Source organism: Pseudorca crassidens, chromosome 1 (genome assembly GCF_039906515.1).
Source record: "Pseudorca crassidens isolate mPseCra1 chromosome 1, mPseCra1.hap1, whole genome shotgun sequence".
Lineage (NCBI taxonomy): Eukaryota > Metazoa > Chordata > Mammalia > Artiodactyla > Delphinidae > Pseudorca > Pseudorca crassidens.
The window spans coordinates 35,511,597-35,534,105 of record NC_090296.1 but is presented as its reverse complement, the minus strand read 5'-3'; the positions used below and the strand labels follow the sequence as shown (position 1 = coordinate 35,534,105).

Sequence of the window (22,509 nt, the reverse complement as noted above, 5' to 3'; positions counted from 1 at the left end):
TTCTTTTAATGAAATCTGACTGAAATGACAATTGATTTTCACTTCTCTTGCTTGAGAACACAGTGAAGTATATTTTAAAAACAAACTTGGGATTTTAGTCTTTCATTGCCCTAAGTAAATTAGTGCCTAAGTCAAAAAAGTCAAATAGTATGTAGATTCTATGAATGGGCAATATCTAGAGGACTCAAGTTCTAAAATGGTGATAGTCTCCCAAAAATGGTTTGCTAAAAGAATAATTCTGTAACAAACTGCGTTTTAAAGTGAGCATGGTCCACAACTTAAATGAGTTCTGATTTTCAATTATGAAAGGCAGCAGCACCTCTATTAGAATCAAGAGGCTTGTTGTAGAGCATAATAACCAGAACAAAAAAGAAAAAAATTCCAAACTTCCAATCAATTCACCATTCCCTATAGATGTTATTAAAATAGAGAATTTTTTACAAAGACCAATTCAATTTTCCTTTTATTCCCTAAGCATCTGAAGTTTGACTAAAATAAATAAATGAATAAATGTAATCTCTTGTCACATATTCCCTTGTACCTCAAAGGTTAGAATAGAATTTTGTGCCCAGACTAACCAGCAAGTTCTTTTTTTTTCCCCTTAAGAAGAAAATATAAATTCTCCCTAATTAAACTGAAGTTTATAAAATAATTTAAATGTATATATTGAAATATCTTTAGGTAGTATGTGTTCGTTTAATAATTAGTAATAATGTCTAATCTTATATTCAAACAAAATGCAGAATTATGACTTCTCTCTAGGCTTCTGTTATTGTCCTTTGAGCAAAAGAATTTATATTACTCTGGTTAAAGAATATTTTCTTAACTCAAAGTTTTTAATGTGTATGTTTGAAAGGCAGTGTGATTTCCTTTACATATAAAATGGCATTATTTGATCCAGTAATATTTGATCCAGGGTAATATTTTCTCTGAGATTTTTTTCCTAGGATGTTAGTTTTTACAAACTATTCCATATTATCACCACTTTCCTTTGTGAACATCAGAGTGATTGTGTACTATGGCTAGTTCATTGGTTCCCAGGTCTCTGGAGAATGTCATGAAATTTCTAAAATTCTAGCCTAGATCAAGGCAATAACTGAGGACTACAAATGATTTTCCACTATTTTTGAGAGCCTAAATAAAATCAGTAAGACTACAGTAAACATCAGGTTTCTTTGCTTTTGTCTGAAGTCATGTCAACAATGGTATATCAACAACTGTTCAGCAGTTAATGACATTGTAGAAATGTATGGGTTCTACATGTGGAGTCAACAAACACCAAAAAGGTTGGGAAAAACTGAATTAATAACATTAATTAATTTAATAAAATACATCCTCTGGACATAAAAATATATGTTTTTTTTGTGTTCAAAGTTAACTGTCCCATGGGGGCGTTGGTTATTGAGCAATAATATTCTCAACGTTATTGGTCAGATCCAGCAGCTCTCAAACTTAATGGTCTCGGGACCCCTTTACAAACTTAAAAATTATTAAGGACCTCAAATAGTTTGTTTATGTGAATTATAGTTGGTGATGTTTACTGCACTGAAAATTAAAACTTAGAAATTTTTTAAAAGTTTATTTATTTGCTTCAAAATGAGAATAATAAGGCCTTTCTATGTTAATATAAATAATACTGCTATGGGAAAAATAATATTTTCCAAAAATTTTAAAATCTACTAAAAAGGATGGCACTGTTTTACTTTTTCTTCACATTCATTTTGATGTCTGGTTTAATGGAAGGCAGGTAGATTCTCACATCTGCTTCTGTACTCAATCTGTTGTGATATGTTATTTTGGTTGAAGCATATGAAGAAACAAATCCAACCTCACAGATCCGTAGTTAGAAAAGAAAGGACTATCTTAATAACATTTTCTTATAATTGTGGATATTCTTTGACACTACATCAAAATTTTTCAATTAGTAGCCTATTAAAAGTTAGTTGAAGCGTAGGGCTTCCCTGGTGGCACAGTGGTTGAGAGTCCACCTGCCGATGCAGGGGACGCGGGTTCGTGCCCCAGTCCGGGAAGATCCCACATGCCGCGGAGCGGCTGGGCCCGTGAATCATGGCCGCTGAGCCTGCGCGTCCGGAGCCTGTGCTCTGCAATGGGAGAGGCCACAACAGTGAGAGGCCCGCGTACCAAAAAAAAAAAAAAAAGTTAGTTGAAGCGTAGAATCTAAAACCCTGTCAAGGACAATTTCATACTCCTATGTATTAAAATCTGTTGGACACACTACTGTATATAAAATAAACAAGGATCTACTCTATAGCACAGGGAACTGTTCAATACCTTATAATAATCTATAATGGAAAAGAATCTGAGAAAGAATATATATATATATCACTGAATCACTTTGCTATGCACCTGAAACTAATACAACATTGTAAATCAACTATACTTCAATAAAAAGTTGTTTGTTCTGGGGAAAAAAAATCCATTGGTCTGTCCTGAACGTTTATTGGATCTTATAAACAGGTATGATTTTGTAACATATTTTTTGATCACATGGGAAATATAAGTTCTTCCAAGTGTTGACTATATCCAAAATCATTTTAATTAATATAACCACCAAGCTCATTAAAAATGCCTTGGAAGCATTGGAAGCTCTCAAGCTCATGGTGATATACATTTTCCACAGTTCTAATTTTTGCTTAAAACGTAGAGTTTCTTCTTTGGCAAAAAAAAAACAAAAAAAACCCCAACAAATCCTGTCTGTTTTCCATGAATTGACAGTCTCATTTCATTCATTTTCAAGAAAATGCCTACCAGACATCTAAGTCTGAATAGTCATAGTTTGTCAGACATTGTTTCAAGTAAAAATTGTTCTGTGCAAAACCTGGCTAGTTCAGCTTGCAACTCAAACTATTGCCTAAGTACTTTAACCTGAGACAACTGTCATTCTTTCTTATGCAGCAGAAGTATTTTATTTCATACTTTGCATTTTATTACACTCAAGGGACAAGCTTTAATTAAATTGAGTTACTATTTACTGTTTCATTGAGGAAAGTGTTAAACTGTTAGTACATAGTGGTGAATAATACAATAACTATTCACACTATTTGGATCCACTGCCTTAATTTTTTACTATAGTACCAACCCACCATTGCTTTTGTACTATCGGTGCAAATGTCAACATAGTGTAAGAGACAAATAATGTCTTAGTATTATTATTAAAATAATTTGCCCTTGTGGACCCCTGAAAGGATCTCAGGGACCCTCACAGGTCTGTGGACCACACTTAAAGAACTGTTAGTATAATCAAATGAGCAGAGTGGTTTATGTTTCTTGGAAACATCCTGGGTCAAAATTACGTGTGTTCTCTTTTTCATTTAGACCATGTTACAGTGGTATTCTCGTTTCACAGATCTTATTCTTTAGGAAAATGACCACTGGTACCATGCTTAATATAAATGATTCACCCTAGATTCATTCTAGGACGGGGAACAGAGTTTCTCCTCCCTGATTCAAAATAATAGAAGACTTCACAAAGTCTTGAAGATACAACCAGAAAATGTAATTCCCATCTAACTTTACTCATTTCCAACGTGATACTACTTCTATGTTTGTATAGTAACTGATGTTTCCCTAGGGTCTCCTTTCTACTTACAGGTGCACAGAGAGCCCTCTTTTAAGTCATAACCTAGTTGATGGAAGATAATTTTATTAGGGATATCTTTGGGGATGACTTCCTTTTTTATAACTAGTTTGGAACATTTAAATTTGGTGAGATTTTAAATAAAAATACAGTTTTCAGCTAATCTAAAAAAATCAGATTGACAGGGCTTCCCTGGTGGCGCAGTGGTTGAGAGTCCTCCTGCCGATGCAGGGGACACGGGTTCGTGCCCCGGTCCGGGAAGATCCCACATGCCGCGGAGTGGCTGGGCCCGTGAGCCATGGCCGCTGAGCCTGCGCGTCCGGAGCCTGTGCTCCGCAGCGGGAGAGGCCACAACAGTGAGAGGCCCATGTACCTCAAAAAAAAAAAAAATCAGATTGACATTACTGGGCCAGCACGACATATATCAGTACTCAGCTGACATTCTTTATACCCTCCAGCCGACTTTACTTATTTGCATTAAATGCCTGGCTCCTATACACTTTTGAGTAACTGATTTCCACTCTCATTCATTATTGTCTAGTTTCTCCTCATTTATAACAGCATATTTATTTTGCTATTTATTCTAGTTTGATAGCAAACAGATTTTTGAGACTTCAAAAAAAGGATTGTTTTCATATCATTTCTATCAGGAGAGACACTATCCAGTATGGTAAATTAGTTGTTGACACTTTGAAGAAAATTAAAATCAAATAGTAATAATATATTTTAGCTATGAATTTTGAGTTTACAAATTATTTTAAATGGTTGTTCTTTGACATTCTGCTAAATATACAGGACTTTACATTGATTTCTGTTTTTCATTCATCTGATTAAGTGTCCCCTCTACCTTTATGTACAATGAAAATTGAAAATGGAATTCGCCCCATCCTTTTCTTATTATTTAATGCTCACAGAATTATATTTATCATTGAAACTAAGAATAACTTAACTGTGAAGTGTACAGTCACCACTTTGGAATCTGAGTTACAAATGAAATTTGATTAGCTAGCCTGAGAAGATATAGCTAACCAGAAATTATTAGCTATAGAGTTAACAGTTTTATAGATTAGACAGTCTATAAGTGGCATGGTCTTTTTTTTTTTAATTTAAAAACAGTAATATACATGCTCATTTTAGAAAATTAATATAAGCAAAAAAAAAAAAAAGAGTTCCTGTAAGACTGCCTTTAATAAATAACAACTGTTAAAACTTTGCTTATATCATTCTGGTTTTTTTTCCTATGCATTCAAATATTTTATATAAATGAATCATGATAGCAAGGCAGTGATTAAGAGCTCTGGTTCCAGAGTCTCCAGGCTTGGCAATGAATCTCAGCTTTACCACTTACTAAATGTGTGGCTTTCAGAACGTTACTTCACTTCTATAACCTTAATCATCTGTAAAATGAAAAATAATAATACTATTTGCCTCATAGGGTTGTTGTAAAGTTTAAATTTTAAAATGCATATACATCACTTACCACAGTGTTTGAAATATAAGAAACGATCACTAAATGTTAGCTATTGTTATGAAACTATATTTTAACCTATCTCATTCATTTAGTAACATTTTTTCTATGTCATGTACATCTTTATTTACATTTTTTTAAATTATCTTCTTCAACATTAATATCAGTTATTGTTCAGTATTCAAATTTGTGGGTATAGCATAGTTTTTTTCACCAGTCCCTATTTTGCATATTTTAGTTGTTACCTATTTCCTAGTTTTAAATATAATTCTGTGATAGTCTTCTGGAAGTGAAGTGTTTTAGAATCTTCTCTTAATTAAACTTAGCAACTTGTATTAATTCTACCTTTGTTGAAAGTATATGCCAAACTTTTAGGCCCATGGTTCCCATAATTCATATGGATATCAGGAAGAGATCATTTTTGCATCTTCATGAATTCAATTTAATGATATTCTGGAAGGAACAGTCTTTAGCATTTGCCTTTGACAGATTTACTGACAGATATTTAAAAAAATTATGGATCCAAAGTTGTTTGAAAAGTCAACAGTATTGAGTATATAAAAGTATTGCACTATCAGGCACCAAATATTGAGTATCAGCCCTAGTCTTCCACTTTATACCTTTGTTAGAACTAGTAAACCTCAGTTTCTATATCTGTAACATCATGATACTAAATTAGGTAGCCTCTAAAGTCCCTTCTAGACCTATAATTCTGTTCCTTTGCAGTAAGTCTCTACACTGACTGAATAAATATTATCATTCTCTTTAGCCCTTCTCTCTGATATTATGTTAATATCCAATTAATGTAAAATAATTTACATTTATTTCAGCTTTTGCATTTCATGCTACTACATAAAGTTAAAGATTATGAAGTGAAAACGTTCTGACTTCATTTAAGATCTTTCTCATTTAGGTCAAGCTTTGTCTCTGTTAAGTGGAATATTGATTTCTCTTGGTATTCACTAGCATTTTGTTTAAGTTATAGGATGACAGGGAAGTGAGAACTGTAGAAATACAAGGAATAGTGAAATTAAGAATACTAGCTTTCAGTTAATTTAATATCTTTGATTCCTATAAACTTCTTTTTAAAGATTTGGGGTATGTTTTGTGTAAAAGCAGCTCAACAAAAGTAATCTGTGCCATCATTATTTCACCAGCAGAATTGATTAGATATAGCCATTATTCAAATCTATATAGTTAACGGGCCATGTCTCATTCATGACTTTAATAGACAACATATACCAAACTAAATTATTTTCTAGATCTTTATATTTTTAAATGATACATATTCTAAAATTGGCCATGTATTTTCTTGCCCAAAACTTCAGGATTATCTGCTCTCCCTTTTCATCCTACTTTCATTAAAGACAAAACACACATTAATTCAGAAATTCATTCAGTGAATATTTTTAGTGCATATTATGTCAAGTACTTTTGGGAATAGGTTTTGGGTCAAGTAGGTTTTGGGAATATAGCAATGCAAAGACTTACTAACCATGACCTCAAGGATCTTATGGCGGAGCAGATGTGAAAAAGAAAAAAAAAAAATTACAACAAATCTATCAAAGCTTTGATAGCCTAAAAGAGCTCTTCTAATCTTATAGGGGAAAAAAATGTACCCTCACAGAAATCTGTTAAAAATTTTGTAGTCAAATTGGTAACTGTTTTTAAATTATAATCATCCATGCTATAATGAGCAGTGACATGAATATTCCTAGTCACACTAGTAGGAATATAAATTTGTATAACCTTGCAAGCAAACTATATATATAAAACATTTTTTGTGTTTTAACCAATCATATTATTTGCAGAAATTTTTCAATGGAAGTTATCAAAGAGGACATGAAAGACTTATGTACAAGATTATTTATCACAGCATTATTCATATTCATGAAAAATTGGAACCAACCTTAATGTCTATGGTTAAATAACTTATATAATAATATGTATATATATGAGTTATTTATATAACCTAAAATATCATATCTTTAAGAATATTTAATGACAAAGGAAAATGCTCAAAATAAAATATGTAGTTTAAAAAAGTAGTAAACAAAATTGCATAGGGATTAAATTACAGGTTACTTTATAATCTATATTATTTTTTAAACCAGAGAAGTGTAAGTTTTTTTTGGTTTGTTTTGTTATGTAGACAGGTTCTGGTAATGACGAGGATGGATGTCTTTTGCCTGCTTTTCAGATTTATGGCAAATCTTCATAAAGCTAACTATTTGTTTGTGTTTGTAACTCTGTTTATACCAGAGCATTTTTATATGCAGGCTAAGCCATTCTAAATCTTGCTGGATAGAAAATTGTATTTCAATGGAAGTTTGAAAATAAACTTTTTTCTATCTCCTACACAAATAATAAATAATTCTTAAAAACATACTAATTAAAACTTATCTATTTCAAAATGCCTAATAAATTTTTTATACCATACCTGTGATGGGCTTCATTATTTCTTTTTAGACAGATACGAAACTTGGGGAAAAAGAGCATGGATTGAATTATTCTCTGGCTAGTGGGCAGGAAATAACTTGCTTAAAAGTCTAATTTTGTATAGACTGTATTATTTTGGAATCAAAGCTATTATAGAAACTTAGGGATCAAAATTATAAATGTACAATAAAATATAAATAAATATTTGAAATGTTAATAAACCATTAGAAATCGGAGCCTTTAAAATAAAGGATCTCCTAAGTATAAAAATTTTTCATAAGTGGGTGGGGCAGTTGGTAGAGCTGTTACTTGCTACCAAGATTCTAATTTTTGACTTAATTCTTCATTATTCTTTGCAATATTTCCTTGAACTTCTCTATTCTTTTATTGGTTTGCCTTTCTCCAGAAATGCATTAGAGTGTTTATTTTTTCCTGACACACTTATAGAATTATTGCTTCTCTTACTTTCATTTCTTTTTTTCCTCTTTTTTACTTTGCCTTAATAAATCACAAATGAAACAGAATTGTTTTACAATGAAGCACCAGTTTTACTGAAAGGGCTGAAATATAGCGAATTGAAATATTAACCGGATCCCCACAAGAATTTCTTTATTTACAAGAGTTTGTTTAAATTTTGAGTTCTCAAGTAAAACTTTTTTAAAAACCTCCTTCTCCATTCACAACTACTAGAAGCAATCTATAGCTGTACCAATATGTACTGAGTGATATTGGTTGGAAGAGAAACAATTTCTAAAAAAAAAAAGTTTTCTTTCCTGTCACTGATACCCATACTTTAAAAAAGAAACTGGCATAATAAAATAGGATTAAAAATGTCTGTCTCTCAGGGTAGTTCTGAATGTAAGTTAGATAATTCTAAAAATAAAACAATTCAATCCCTAGGACAAACAGAATTTTTTTTAATCTGTACAATCTTAATCTAAATCAATACAAAATATATCAGGGGAGAAAAGGGGGAAATCTACATTAGTCATTCTATAATGAGAGCCCAATTTTAATGAAGAGACCTGAGAGCCAGAGAATCTAATATAAGCTATGCTTTTTTTATTGATATGTCTCCAAAAAGCTAATGGACCCCTCTAAGACCTGCGTTCTCTCACCAATAAAACAAACACACAAAATATTAAACTTTTCTCACAGTTCTTCACCAGACATCTTGCAGCTAAAGAGATGTGTTAATGCATACATCCAGCGATATGGGTGCCTACCTTAAGTGGCTTCTACGCCCCCAAAATTCCTTGAAGTTTCATATTTTATTTCAAAAATCAATACAAAGTTGGATTTCTACTCCAAAATCTTGTTTTTGCCTTTAAAAAATATTACACTTACAACTACTTATTATTGGCAAGAGAGATGAGGGTGAGATGGAGTAATTTTCTACTTTGTTAATAATGGAAATAATTTTACAGTGAGCTCAGTTTTGGAGAACTGAGCTAAATCAAAGGGAATCAACAGTCCGTATTGTGTTAGCACCCAGGCCATTTCTTTTGTTGCATGATATATCTAAAATTCAAGCTCTTATTTAAAAAAGTGAATACAAATAGCAGTCATTTCACTACTTTAGTAACCACATCCTGGTAATTAATTCCTGAGGATAGATTACCCAGTAATTAATTCCTGAAGAAATATTCCCAGAATGTTGCAAAACAGGTGATATAGTGCAATCTTTTCAGACATTTTTTTTTTTTTTTTTTTTTTTTTTTTACTTTTTTTTTTTGCGGTACGCGGGCCTTTCACTGTTGCGGCCTCTCCTGTTGCAGAGCATAGGCTCCGGACGCGCAGGCTCAGCAGCCATGGCTCACGGGCCTAGCCGCTCCGCGGCATGTGGGATCCTCCCAGACTGGGGCACGAACCTGCATCCCCTGCATGAGCAGGCGGACCCTCAACCACTGCACCACCAGGGAAGCCCTTTTCAGACAATTTTTAATGGATATCTTGTTAAATATATTTAGGCTGAGAGACTGAATAGAAGATTGAAATGATTTTGATCCTCTGATTTATGTCTTTACAATCTCAGTAAAAATATTTATAAAAGGATTTCTTCAGGGTACAAAAATCATTAGTGATAATATTTTTTGTTTTGCAGGTAACATTTTAGTTTTCATATATCATTATTATAAACTAATAATCTCAACCAACCTGTTATCCCTACAATTCTTTACATCCAATTCTCAAACTTCATTTATATTGCAGTGATCTTATATGTAGTATAAACATTTGCAGTTTAGCCTCTCTTAGTTATTGATACAGAATGTTTATAGCCTCATAGAAAAATATGTATAAAATTAGCTAACAATGTGAGGCTTTTATAATTATCATGAAGAGTAAAGTTCATTTTATTCAAATGCTAATCTTTTGTGATTTCTTTTAAATTCCAATCAAAGAAAAATAGTAATCAGGTATCTGGATTAGCTGTGAATTTCTTTTATTTATACTACTCCATAATTGGTGATTAAGGGTTGACTAGCATAAATGAGAGCATTATGTCTTAAAATCTATCGATTTGACTTTTCTCTACAACTCAAATTTTAGTATATGTGACAAATCTTTTTCATGTTCTTTCTGAAGTTTTTCAATATTAGGGATAATTACCTATATCAGGAGCCACAAAAAATCACATGACACCTGATTTACAACCACTTGTGGCTTTGATAACCACATTGGTTTTCTAAAGTCTTCCTGTTACGATAGTTAAGGATTCACAAAATCAGATTTAAATACAGAAAATTGGTGTCAAGCATTGACAGATGAGCTGTCTGCTCCTAAAAGTCTTTGTGTAAATTGGTATATAGTCTGTTTTTCATGTTCAGAGTTCAATGGTGATTGTCTTTTCTCTTCTTATATTTCATTCTTTAAGCTTTTGTACTTGCACTTGCATTTGGAATTGAAATGATTTAGGAAAACTTTCATTCATACATTAATGTGGTAACATAAAATTTCCTCCATAAATGAGATAGACAAACAGACACACAGGGACATGTATACATATACATCCTATTATAAGCATCAGATTTTTTCCAACCCATTTATTTCCAGGCCTATTAAGGGAATACAGCTTTAAAGTAGAAACCAGGAATGGTGGTGGTCTTAGATTTGTCATTAATGTCCTGTGTAACCTTGAAGAAACTACCTCATGTTGCTGGACTTGATGTAATTTTAAGCTTTCCAGAAATAAAAGATAATGTAGAAAATGGTGTTCACTTGTTACTATATAACAATGCAGTTTCTAAAAGTTTTCAGAAAGCAGCATGAAACATTAGACTTTATATTTTTTTATAGAAAACTACGTTGTTTATAATCAAGATATTGCGTCAATTTAAAATGGAAAATAGCTTTTGATATAAAGATGTTCTCTGAAATCAAAGAAAATAGCATAAGAAAATGACTAAATAATATGAACTCACTGTCCATCCAGAGGCCCTTTCTTATAGACTGTTTCCATTCTAATTAGTATCCACTGTTTCTAAATTTAAGAACTCTGTTCAACCAAGAAGGGTAAGAATCAGTGATTATCTTTAGGGTACAAAATTTAATTAATGTTGAAGAATTAGTAAAAACTATTTATATCAAATAAAACCAAAAGTTGACAGAATTCTTATGGATCAAGATGCTTTTTTTCAAAGTGAAAATCCAATTTTCTCAGTATTATTCCTAAGCAATCTACTTATGCTATCAGAGATGTCCTAAAAGGGATAAGACAATCTATAGCCTGTCTCCAGAAACTATAATTTTGTAGCACGGTCAGATTTCTTATTTTTCCTGAGGACTTTAACACTGGGAATTTGGCATCACAATGATACTTCATCAGTTGTCTCCTAATACAAGCAAGAGAATCACAACTAACTTGAGCTATGCTGCTCTGAATGGAGACCGTTATTCTGCACATGTAGGAATCCATAATGTAAAAGCACTTGGTCTGAAGCTTCCTTCCAATCTCCCCCCTACTCTTTTTTAGTTTGACTTCCTCTTTAACCAAAATATTATTGTTACAGCTCTATTAAAAAGCAAAGGGATTTCTAATTTATACCTAATCTAATAGGTATATTAGATTGGGTTTAGAATCTTCCTTTTCTCATTTACACAGTGAGGTGAAACAAATTTTTAAAATAGCAGCTTTACTTTTCTTTTTTTCCTATCTTACCCAAAAGGAAAAAATAACTGAAAACCTTGAGGGAGTAAATGTATCTAACTTTGGTCTGGCATTAAAATTTTCTGGTTGGGCAGCACAGTTGTTTAATTGGAATCTCAGTGACAGCTGAACAACCTCAATGCTTGGGTTAACAAGCAGAGGAGCTTCGTTCTGTCACCTGTCAAGAATGATGCTTGTCAGGACTGATCTTTCCACTTAAGGAACACTCATGTTTCTAGTCATAGCACTGATGTTTTCTGATATTACAATGGAATAGACACTAAAGGAGACAAAGTTTTCTGCATAGGTATATTTGTAATTCTTTGTTTTTCATAAGCCAAATGCAAATGTAACACTACTCCAGATACTGCTTCATGAGAAGTCCCCAAGATAACCAAAAGTAAGTGCCCATTTCCTCATCTTAGGAATAGTGTCATAACAAAGACTGAATTCTAGTGACCAACCTATCTGCAGAGCATGTCATATAGCCTCTGGGTTAGTTAACTCCTTGGCTTGGCCTCCTAAGATGTATCTCAAAGAGTCAATTGTTGTTTTTGCATGTATTATTTAGTAATGTTTAGAAAAATTTTTAAGTTCACTTTTTCTTTATTCTGTCTTTTTTACCCATCTTCCCTCATTGTAGCAAATTAGACGGCCGGATGAAAGCAAAGGAGTTGCTAGTAGAGTTGGATCCCTCAAAGTAAATATGTTTCTAACATTTTTTGGCAAGATTTCGTCTATAGCCTACACTTCTTCCTTTTTGGAGGGTGGTGGGAGGAAGGGGGCTTTTTCCATTTTTCACCATCCCATTTTGTTTTATTTTAATATTTTTATTGGCTGTTGGGTCATATTTTTTTTGTTTCAGCTACACATAGAGCAACCAGCTGAAGGCAAGCTGCCAAATAACTAGCTTTGAGTGGCACCACAAACAATAAAAAGGGCACTGCCTCATTACGGGTGCCTGTAATTTGGGGTTCTAGAGTAAACCGTTCCTCTGATTGATGTCACTGACTATGTGTTAAGTTCCTGTTACACAGAGAACTAATATTTATTTTCAGAATGTTATATGCCCTTTTTACTTTTTTTTGTTAAATGTTATTTTAGTGTCATTACCATTTGTAGTTCATTCCAGAAAATAATTATTATGAGTTAATAACATGTATATTTTATATATATGTATATATATATATATATATATATATATATATAATCTTAAGAATTAGAAAAGGAATTTCATATGATGCTAGCTAGTATAGGGGCTCACATATAGCTAATAGTAAGCACTCTTAATCCCCTTTGTTTTATTTGTTAAAAGTTAAAAAGTTTATATAACAATCAACAGAAACTGATATATATATATATATATATATATATATATATATATATATATAAATGTTTGCCCATTTGTGTATGTGACCTACAAATACACCACTTAAAGATTTCTGATCTAATGGTCCCATTTGGTAGTTGTTAAATATCCATTTGGTCAATTTATCTTGGGCATTCGATACTCTAACATTTAATCACAATGAAAGGTAACTAAATTATCACCCTTAAGAGACATAGACATAGCCAATTAATCACTTTTAATGCTGCTACTATAAATGCAAGTTAGAAAATTTGCTGAATTTTAAAAATATGCAGAGAAATCTCCCTCAATGTTAACCACTTCTTCTATCTCAGTCCCATTTGTCCTTACAGCAATAGTAACTGCTAAATTAATCAAAATGACATAATTCACTGTACTGGGATGTCCCAAAATTCAATAACTACTTTGAGGCTAATATTAAGTCATTTTAAAATTTTACACACCTCCAATTTATTTCCATTTAACAATTTATGAAGCACTGATTTCTGCACTCTTTCCTCTCCTTGCCTCTTCTGCCTTCTTAATTTTACTTTTTTGTTGTTGTTTATTTATCTGTGTGTGCACACACATGAGTGCACATGGATGAGGGTGTGTCTGTATGTTTGTGTCCTTTATTCCAAACAAGCCATCTTCTCTGTTCTCTAACACTGCTATATACTGGGTAGCATTTTTGTTGTTGTTGTTATTTCACTAAGAATAATCAGAGGGGATGGGAAGTGTCTATTATATACCTAATTCAGAAGCGAGGCAAGCTAAAATTATTTAGTCAGAAAAATATGACTTTATGTATCTTGATGATATATCAGTAGCATTCCTCACTGTCTACCTGTGAGGTATCATATTTTAATTTTTTTAAGGGAAGATAAATCCATTATTGTTGAGACTATGGATTATGACTCAGATTCAAGTGAAAAGGTGCAGATGGACATAACTTTTTGGAAATGACTGATAGTGAAATAGAGATAAAATGGCATCCATACTGCAGCACCATCTGTTATAAACTGGATTGTGTGTGCGAGTACACGTGTGTTTATCTCGAAGTTCAGCTTTTGGATGTGTAGAACTTCAAGTTGTGATTGTATGTTTATTGTTTTTAAGTGTATATACAATATGATTATGTGTATACACATAAATATGTATAAGAACAAAATATACATTTTAGGGTTCAATCAGTTTATTTGAATATGGATGCAGCCTTAAATCAAAAAGTGTGTTTGGGAAAGGCAAATTTCATAATTTTTAAATGTCTTTATTCCATATTTCTACAAAATAGAAAATTTTAAAGTGAATCTCTAGGGGTTTATAAGGATAGTTAAGGTATTTATTTTCTCTAACACTTTGGGGAGAAAAGAGCCTTTAATTAAAATAAAATATTCTCTTCCTAGTCACGGTTTATTGAGCATGTATTCTTGCGCTATACAAAGATCTTTGATGTTTTGAAATGTTTGCCAAAGGCAGTGAGAAATGTATAATGCTATGATTTATTTTTAAAAGGAAAAAGGAAAACTGAAAAGAGACCAAGTTGCTTTTTCAATTCATTTTCTGATGTTTACATGTAGCTCCATCGAAAGCTGGAGGAGCTCAGAGATCACCTAGAAGGCAATGTGAAAGGATACTCTCTCAGAGTAAATGTACGATTTCACCCGGTGATTTTTTTTTTTTTTTTTACCTAAACTTCTGCTGACTGGTAATTCCAAATCTGATTGGTTTGTCCTCTCATCTCCATCTTTTTTACTTTCTGTCTCTTTTCTCCCTATCTCTTTCTTTTTTTTCTAACTGCAGCTTCATGCTCACATTTATGAAAGAAAGATTAAATCGGCATAGAAGACCTTTAAGCCACACTAACATTGCATTTGATTTAATAGCATTCTGGCTCCAGTGCAAATTAAAACCTTTTTTTTTTTTCAAAATCTGTGTTTCTTATACAATTGTATAATTTTCTGACGATCGTTTTATGAGACTTCATTTGGAGCTTTTCCATTTACTGTGTCTTCTGTCCCTTGTTGGATGTGTCAGCAGGATTATAAATTATGGGCTGGATCCAAGTGATAGAGCCTTGATGTTTCAGTTTCAGTTGTCAAGGAAGATATTCAGTGTTAGAGTCTCATTATAGGTAATCTGGCAAGTAGATATATCTATTCTGAGTTAATAGACGTCTCTTAACTCAGACTCTTTGGGAATAACTATAAGATATCATTTTTTGTCTAAAAATAAGAAAATTAGGCAGTAAGAATCTTCACTATGAACACTATTATGTAACATCTTACAAATACTTGAGATAATGGCTAATATACCCAGGACAACACTGAAGGAGAACAATACCTTATAGCCACTCAATACTGTACATACGTCATATAGGCATACTAACAATTGTATTTTTTGTGACTGATAGTTCAGACTCAGAATGCTTGGTCCTTCTCCTGAATATATCTTTTCAAGATAAATGGAATTAAAATCTCTAAAATGGTACATGGTATAAATATGGTAGAAGAAAAGCTAAAATACTACAGTAAATAATTACTGGCTCTATTTAACCTTGACCTCCTATTTCTGAGGCTTTAAAAAAAAGTTCCTATGAAACTTAGCCCTGGTTTACTTCTCCCGAGATTATTGTCATACATTTAATTCATATTGCTATAATAATTTTGTTATGAAGGATAGAATAAAAAATAATAGTGTTATGATAATTCTCTGGTTTCTCAGCTTTGTTTTTAATTATATACTATGTGTATTTTGTATATCTCGTCATTAAATTTCTGTTGACTAAAGTTCAAAGTTTTTTATTAATATCAGTCTTTAAATTCTGATAACTAAACAGAAAAGGAAATTAATACACGTCTCATTTTTCTACTTCTTTCTTTTGAGCCAGTCCTTCTTTTCAGTCATATTCTTAGAGAATTTGAAAAATTACCCACAATCATCACCAGAATCTATCCCACTGTTTTAAAAAAAATAAAAAAGATTAGTATGAATTTTATGATTAAATCAGTCTAGATATATCTGGATATCATTCTAGAAACTCCTAAAAAGATTCTGATAATGTGTGTTTTTAGTGCCACACTCTTCCCTAACCAGTCATAAAAAATGATATTATTTTTCTTTCAGTGAAACCAAGACCAGAAAGTTGAAACTTGCTAAGATCTATATGATAGGGAGTTTGTGTTAGATTAGGGTTAAACTGAAATCTCTGTGCTTTGGAAATTGGTTTTCTCATGCCACTCTTCAATTTCTTTTTTTCAATACCTGTACTGCGTGGTGGAGTACATAATAACTAGTCTCAGTGTCTTCATCTTTTGTTTCATTTCACTGGGTCACACTTTGTTCTGATTACCCTTCTTCTAAAAAGATTGAATATAAGGTGTATCCTTCTAAGATTCCTGTTAACTAGAAAAGTACAGAAGAACAAAAAATATATTGTCAAAAGGCAAATAATAGTATTTTCTCTACTGAGTTCAGCTAGCAAAAGACACAAATCAAAATCTTAGCTGAGGGCTTCCCTGGTGGCGCAGTGGTTGAGAGTCCACCTGCCGATGCAGTCCGGGAAGATCCCACATGCCGCGGAGCGGCTAGGCCTGTGAGCCATGGCCACTGGGCCTGCGCATCCAGAGCCTGTGCTCCGCAACGGGAGAGGCCACAGCAGTGAGAGGCCCGCGTACCGCAAAAAAAAAAAAAAAAATCTTAGCTGAATATTCAGTGTCTCTCCTTCCCTTTAATTCTTATTGCCCCAGAATGCCTTAAAATATGCCTTGTATATTAAAAATTGTTGCTTAGAAGCAGAATAAAGTTATTCTAAGTACCATACGCTATATAAATAGATTTCGTTTCTAAAATGAGATAAATTGGCATATAGTGACCATTCCATTTTGTGAAAATTTATTGTAGGTGTCCACACAGAAGAGCAAGTATATGAATGCCTTTTAATTCATTGAACATCGCTAAATAGTTCAATAAGATGACAGGTTCAGAACCATGTTGCCACTTAAATATCTTATAGTTGAAGAAGGTGAGACATCATTCAGAAGTTTGGGATGAGAATTTAATTAAATTATTCATGTTTCAATTGGTATCATCTATATGATGTATTATTTTTTAGAGGACCTGCATTTTTATTTATTACTTATAATCAATGATATAAAGTAGACTTTTATTAAGAGGTAATTTTTAGAACAGTATTAAATTTTATTTATTTCTCATATGAAAACATACTTTTTAATTTTACATGGACTCTTCTATAGCAAAAAGTAGGATGCATTCGATTCTTGAATTCTCAGTTAAGAATGTATCATCTTTTTCTGTACTTTATACAAAACTGAAGTATTCTGAACCCTAAATGAGTTTTTAGTAATTTTCATCTTGTACCTAAACACAGTTTGCCTAATTTAACTACTGCAAAAGTAACTACAAATCCTTAGATTGATACTGTGCTGAGAACAATGATTGAAGAATAAAACCACATAAAGGAAAAAATTAATTTTCCATGTAATCTAATGTATGAATCTAGTAGGAAGTATATAAATCAGACAGAGAAAGACAAATACTGTATGATATCACTTATATGTGGAATCTGAAAAATACAACAAACTAGTGAGTACAAAAAAAGAAGCCAACTCACAGATATAGAGAACAAACTAATGGTTACAAGTGGGGAAAGGGAAGGGGAAGGGGCAGCCTAGGGTTTAGGGATTAAAAGGTACAAACTATTACATATAAAGCTACAAGGATATATTGTACAACACAGAGAATATAGTCAGTAGTTTATAATAACTGTAAATGGAGTGTAACCTTTAAAATTATGGCTCACTATACTGTACACCTGTATTTACATGGTATTGTACATCAACTATACTTCAATAAACAATTAATTAAAAAGTAATGCAGACAGATGATAATTGGAAAACATAAGATAATGCAAATGAATTCCTTTAAGTAATGTACATCAAGGTAAATTTATAAAATTGAAGTTAATTCATTAAAGAGCAATAGGGCCCTGGGAAGCTTGAATGTTAAAACATTCAGAAAAAAAGTAGATAAGTACTCATGAAATAAAGACAAAAAGAAAAGAAAGGAGATGAATAAAAATACCTCAAAGCCACAAATTTTTTATTTTCACTCAGTCTATGTAATATGATGATACATTTCCATTCAGCTACAAATATATACAGGTAGGTTTGGGGTAATCAAATATGTTAATTTTTTAAAGGCTTTAGCAAACAGTAAAAGGGAAGGTGACTTATGAAGACAGATTATTGACACATAAGTGAACTAAGAAGAAAGGTGATGAAGTAGAAGGAATATGATAATTATAAGTACCTGCTATGCTAACACAAAAAAGGGATGGTGTTATCTAAAGTGGAAAAAGTTAAGGGAGGAGTTATCACTTGACTATATTTTTATTAAGTTTAAGAAAAATGTTTGAATCAAGCCAGAAAGTAATATCTTTTGAAGTGTAGTTTTTAAATGTTTAATAATTTCCTGAGTGCCAAAATAAGACTGGTGTGAAATGGGGTAATACAAATAATGAATTAGATGGTTGTGATTTTATGTCTTTCAAGATCAGTGTCTTCATTCCAGCTTTAGTTCTAAACTAATTCATCTTATATTGTTGATGAATTGTCTGTGGGTTTTTTGCACTTTTTTATTAATTAAATTAATGCTATAACTCAGGGGTCAGCAAACTACAGCCCTTGGGCTAAATCCTGTTTCTCTTTTGTGGGCCCGTGAGCTGGGAATGATTTTTGCAGTTTTAAATGCTGTGGGGGAAATCAAAAGAATATCATTTTGTGACATGTGGAAAATTATATGAAATTCAAATTTCAGTGTCCCAAAAATAAAGTTTTATTGAAACACAGCCATACTCTTTCATTTGCATATAATCTGTGGTTGCTTTTGCAGTACAACAGCAGTTGAATAGTTATAACAAAGACCGTATGGCACATAAAGCCTAAAATACTTACTATCTGACTGTTTACAAAAAAGTTTGCTGACACCTGCTAAAACTGGTTAGTGTGTCAAGGCAACATTGACAAAGAAATTATTATAATAGAGATTGTGTGAAATTATCATCGTTTTACAAACTGAGAAAAGGAGAGCTGCTTATTTTTTCTGAGGATGGTTTCGGATCATTCTGCATGGAAGCATGCACTTAAAAGAGTTGATCCCCTGAAATTTTCTACCTTTATGTTTTTATTCTTCCTTTTTGCACTGTTTATTCTGTGCTCTTCGCATGCCAAGCACACAAGGTAAACTCACTATGGAATTACATTAAACCCTTCAAATATAGAACTATCATATGGATAAAGTATCGATTATAAATTCCTCTTCTTTGGGGAGCCCCTTACAGAGATTTAAAGATAAATTCCACTGTTGCTCTTTAAACTTATTTAAATATTTAAATGTGTTTTTAGAGTATTTTTATTTAAAAATAAAAATGTGTTTTTAGAGTATTTTTTCTGTACACATTGTATTTTTCTGTTTATTACTTCCTTGCATCTTAATAAAGATATTTCCCCTGAAAACCACAATCAACTTTTGATTTCTGCTAAATTTCCTACTTGACCTCACCTAAAATCATACCTTCTATAGGAAATTTCGTACAACTAAGAAAGACGCCCTGAAGTGATCAAGTAATACATCATATCTTAATATAGCACTTAAAAATCTGAAAGTGTCTACATTGAATCAGCCTACTTTGACTGAGGTGAGGAAGAACTACTGGAACATTAGTCCTTAGATGAATAATCTTTTGGTAGCTTTTAAATGAGTAAAGATCAATTTGTTTATGTACTCTACTTTCTTTAAGCAAATTTCAGTGTTTTTTGGTTCTTGTATGTAGAACATTGAGCCTCCTGAGTCTTCCTTGTTTGACATTTTGGCATTTACTCATATTAATAATATGTGTCTTCTGCTTTGAACCATCTATTACTTATAAAATCGCCTGCAGTAGCCTAAGACATCATTTGGAGTGGAAGTGACACATCTGTGAGGTGTTTAATGCTTACTGTGGAATTGCCTTCTCAGAATTGACATTAAGACAATAGGGTACTAGTAAAAGATCTCCTTGACAAGTAAATTTCCCTAGTAATTAAAAATGGAAAAGTGAGGGGAAAAAAAAGACAAGACTCAAACTATTTTGAAAGATAAAGTTTTTCACTTTTATGGGTATAGTTATAGGAACAGACCAAACATGCAGAGGAAGGCTTTCTTAGAACTAGTATCCCGCTAAAGAAAATCAGATATGTATGTGGTTGAAAGATTTAATTTCTTAATATGTATAGAATTGATCATATTTTAGAAACTACCTCATAGTAACTCATTAAGTGGCAGTGATACATTTTATCACAAATCTTTGTGATGGTAAGTGTAAAACCTTCTGAATATTATTTCACACAATTCAGTTTTTGAGGATAGAAGAAAAAGATTTTGTATATTCACTTATTCAGTAAGTCATTATTGAGTGCCTACTATATTCCGCTCTGCTGGGTGCTGGAAATACACTTAAAGAACAGATCAGATAATAAGGACATTTCTGATTTCTCCACTGTGCCATCTTCTTCTTTACCTTATTTCCCTACCCTAACTTTGTATTTTGGAACTTCCTGAAGAATTTCTAACTAGAAAATGCATACTTGAATATTTAGCTCACATGGCATTCTGACAACATAATGAAAGAAGAGGCCACAAAATTGAATGTGGCAGTGTGACAACCTAGAAAGTAAGAACAGGCCAGGAAATTATCAAGTGAAAGTCATGAAGATTAAACATGGTTTTAAGTATAAAATAGTTATCGCAAAAAAATCAATGAAACATTCTGATAAAAGACAGGTCTGGAGAAGAGTTTTGTGGTTAAGTTTTTTAAATATCTTTTTGGTGTTGCTACTGGCTTATTTGTTTATTTAGATTCAGTAATACTGAATGGATTCAGTAATGAGAATGAAATAGTAGGAACAGGAAATTAGAATCAGAATATTGATCTGGCTTTGGTGCCCTCTTTAAAGAGTAATATGAAAATGTACAATAGAGTCATTCTATAAATAATCTCACGTGTAGTTTGCTAGTGTTAAGACTGAGATCAGTGTGGTACCATAGGAAAAAGTGACCAGTGTTCCACTTTCCTGTTAACCTTAAATGAGCGTCTTCTGAGCAAGATCATACCAGATTCTGATCTGGAGAGCCATCTCCATCATGGATCTTTTTTTTAAGCCAGGTATTTTTTTATCACAAAGTTCTCCTCAAATAGTATGAACCTTGAGATTTCAAGCTCAAGTGTCTCTTTATAAGGCTGTTTTATTATCTGGCAAATGTGTTGGTGATGGAACCTTCTAAACTTCTGAGACCCTTACTGTGCTATCATTTCCTCTTTAACAGTGTTTTCTTTTCCCCACTGCAAAACCAGGCTCAGCTTCCCTCGTGCTTATCTACCTATAGTGTATCTGAGGTATACTTTGCACATAGTTTATTTACATGGTCAACAACATGCTCGCCCTCACCATTTTTCTTATTTTATTTTCCTTTTGCCTTAATTTATTTTGCCTTGCACTTTGCACTTGGCTGAAAGAGATGAAGGGACCAAAGGGGAAAAGTTAGCTGTTTTATGGGGAAATTTCTATATTTTCATACAGCACTTTTTTCTGAGTAACTTTTTTTTGGCAGTCACTGTATCAAATTGAAATGGTTAAAGCCCAAACAGCCAACTTAATTGTTGCCACCACCTTAATTCCATAAAGATTCCTTTGAACTGGGTAATTTGTTGTTAAACTCATGTTGGCTAACGGCAAAGATTCCAGTTTGCAGGGCTGTATAGGTCTGTCTCTGGTAGCTGAAGATTTACATTAAATTAGTAACAATCCTGTCCCATTAACCATAGACAGAGGAAAGCCTCCAAATTGATTATTAAATGAAAATTTAATATGATTCCCCTATTTTTATGTAAAATAGAAGATTCACTCCCTTTTAAATAACTGATTAGGTTACTCAGGAAAATAGTCTCCTTGATACTTGTATAAGGTTCTTAAAATCTAGAAAAGCTTACCACTCACGAGATTCATGTTCTTTTAACAGAATACTTTACATCAACTTTGACCTATGTTATTTGCCTTTTCAGAGGTTTAATTTCTTATTCTTATGGTGTTAAACCATAGCATAAGTGGGTTTTCTGGTTGTGTAAACCAGGGGTCCCTGAAATATCACTAATAGGCTCTGAATATCCTTTAAGTCTACTATTCAAAGCAGGGGCACTATTGAATAGCTAAGAGAAAAGAGTGTATGTACCTCAAAATATGACTAGTAAATAACAGGACTTTAATAGCCTGTGAATTTTAAGATCTTAATTTTTTACTTTACAGACATATTTCTACACATATTTACTTTGTGCAGGCAACTTTAGCTACTATGCGTAGTCCGGTATTGTCAGTGTAATTCTGATCACAGAAATATTATCTCTGAATTTCATGCAAAAAACAGAAAGATGGCACTGTCTAAAATACCAGGTA

General features: G+C 32.5%; 1 protein-coding gene across 12 annotated transcripts in view; it reads left to right on the top strand.

Moving 5' to 3' along the window:
* Window positions 1-22,509, top strand: part of GPHN (gephyrin) — a 626,350-nt gene that overhangs the window by 389,822 nt on the left and 214,019 nt on the right. For 7 of the 12 annotated variants that reach the window (XM_067732935.1, XM_067732912.1, XM_067732903.1 and 4 more), the window contains 2 exons: window positions 12,296-12,352; window positions 14,581-14,652. The exons of 3 other annotated variants lie outside the window; for them this stretch is intronic. In XM_067732935.1, coding sequence (XP_067589036.1) covers window positions 12,296-12,352; window positions 14,581-14,652 — 129 coding nt within the window. The remainder of the gene's footprint in view (window positions 1-12,295; window positions 12,353-14,580; window positions 14,653-22,509) is intronic. 2 more of the 12 variants (XM_067732968.1, XM_067732974.1) reach the window with 1 other exon arrangement.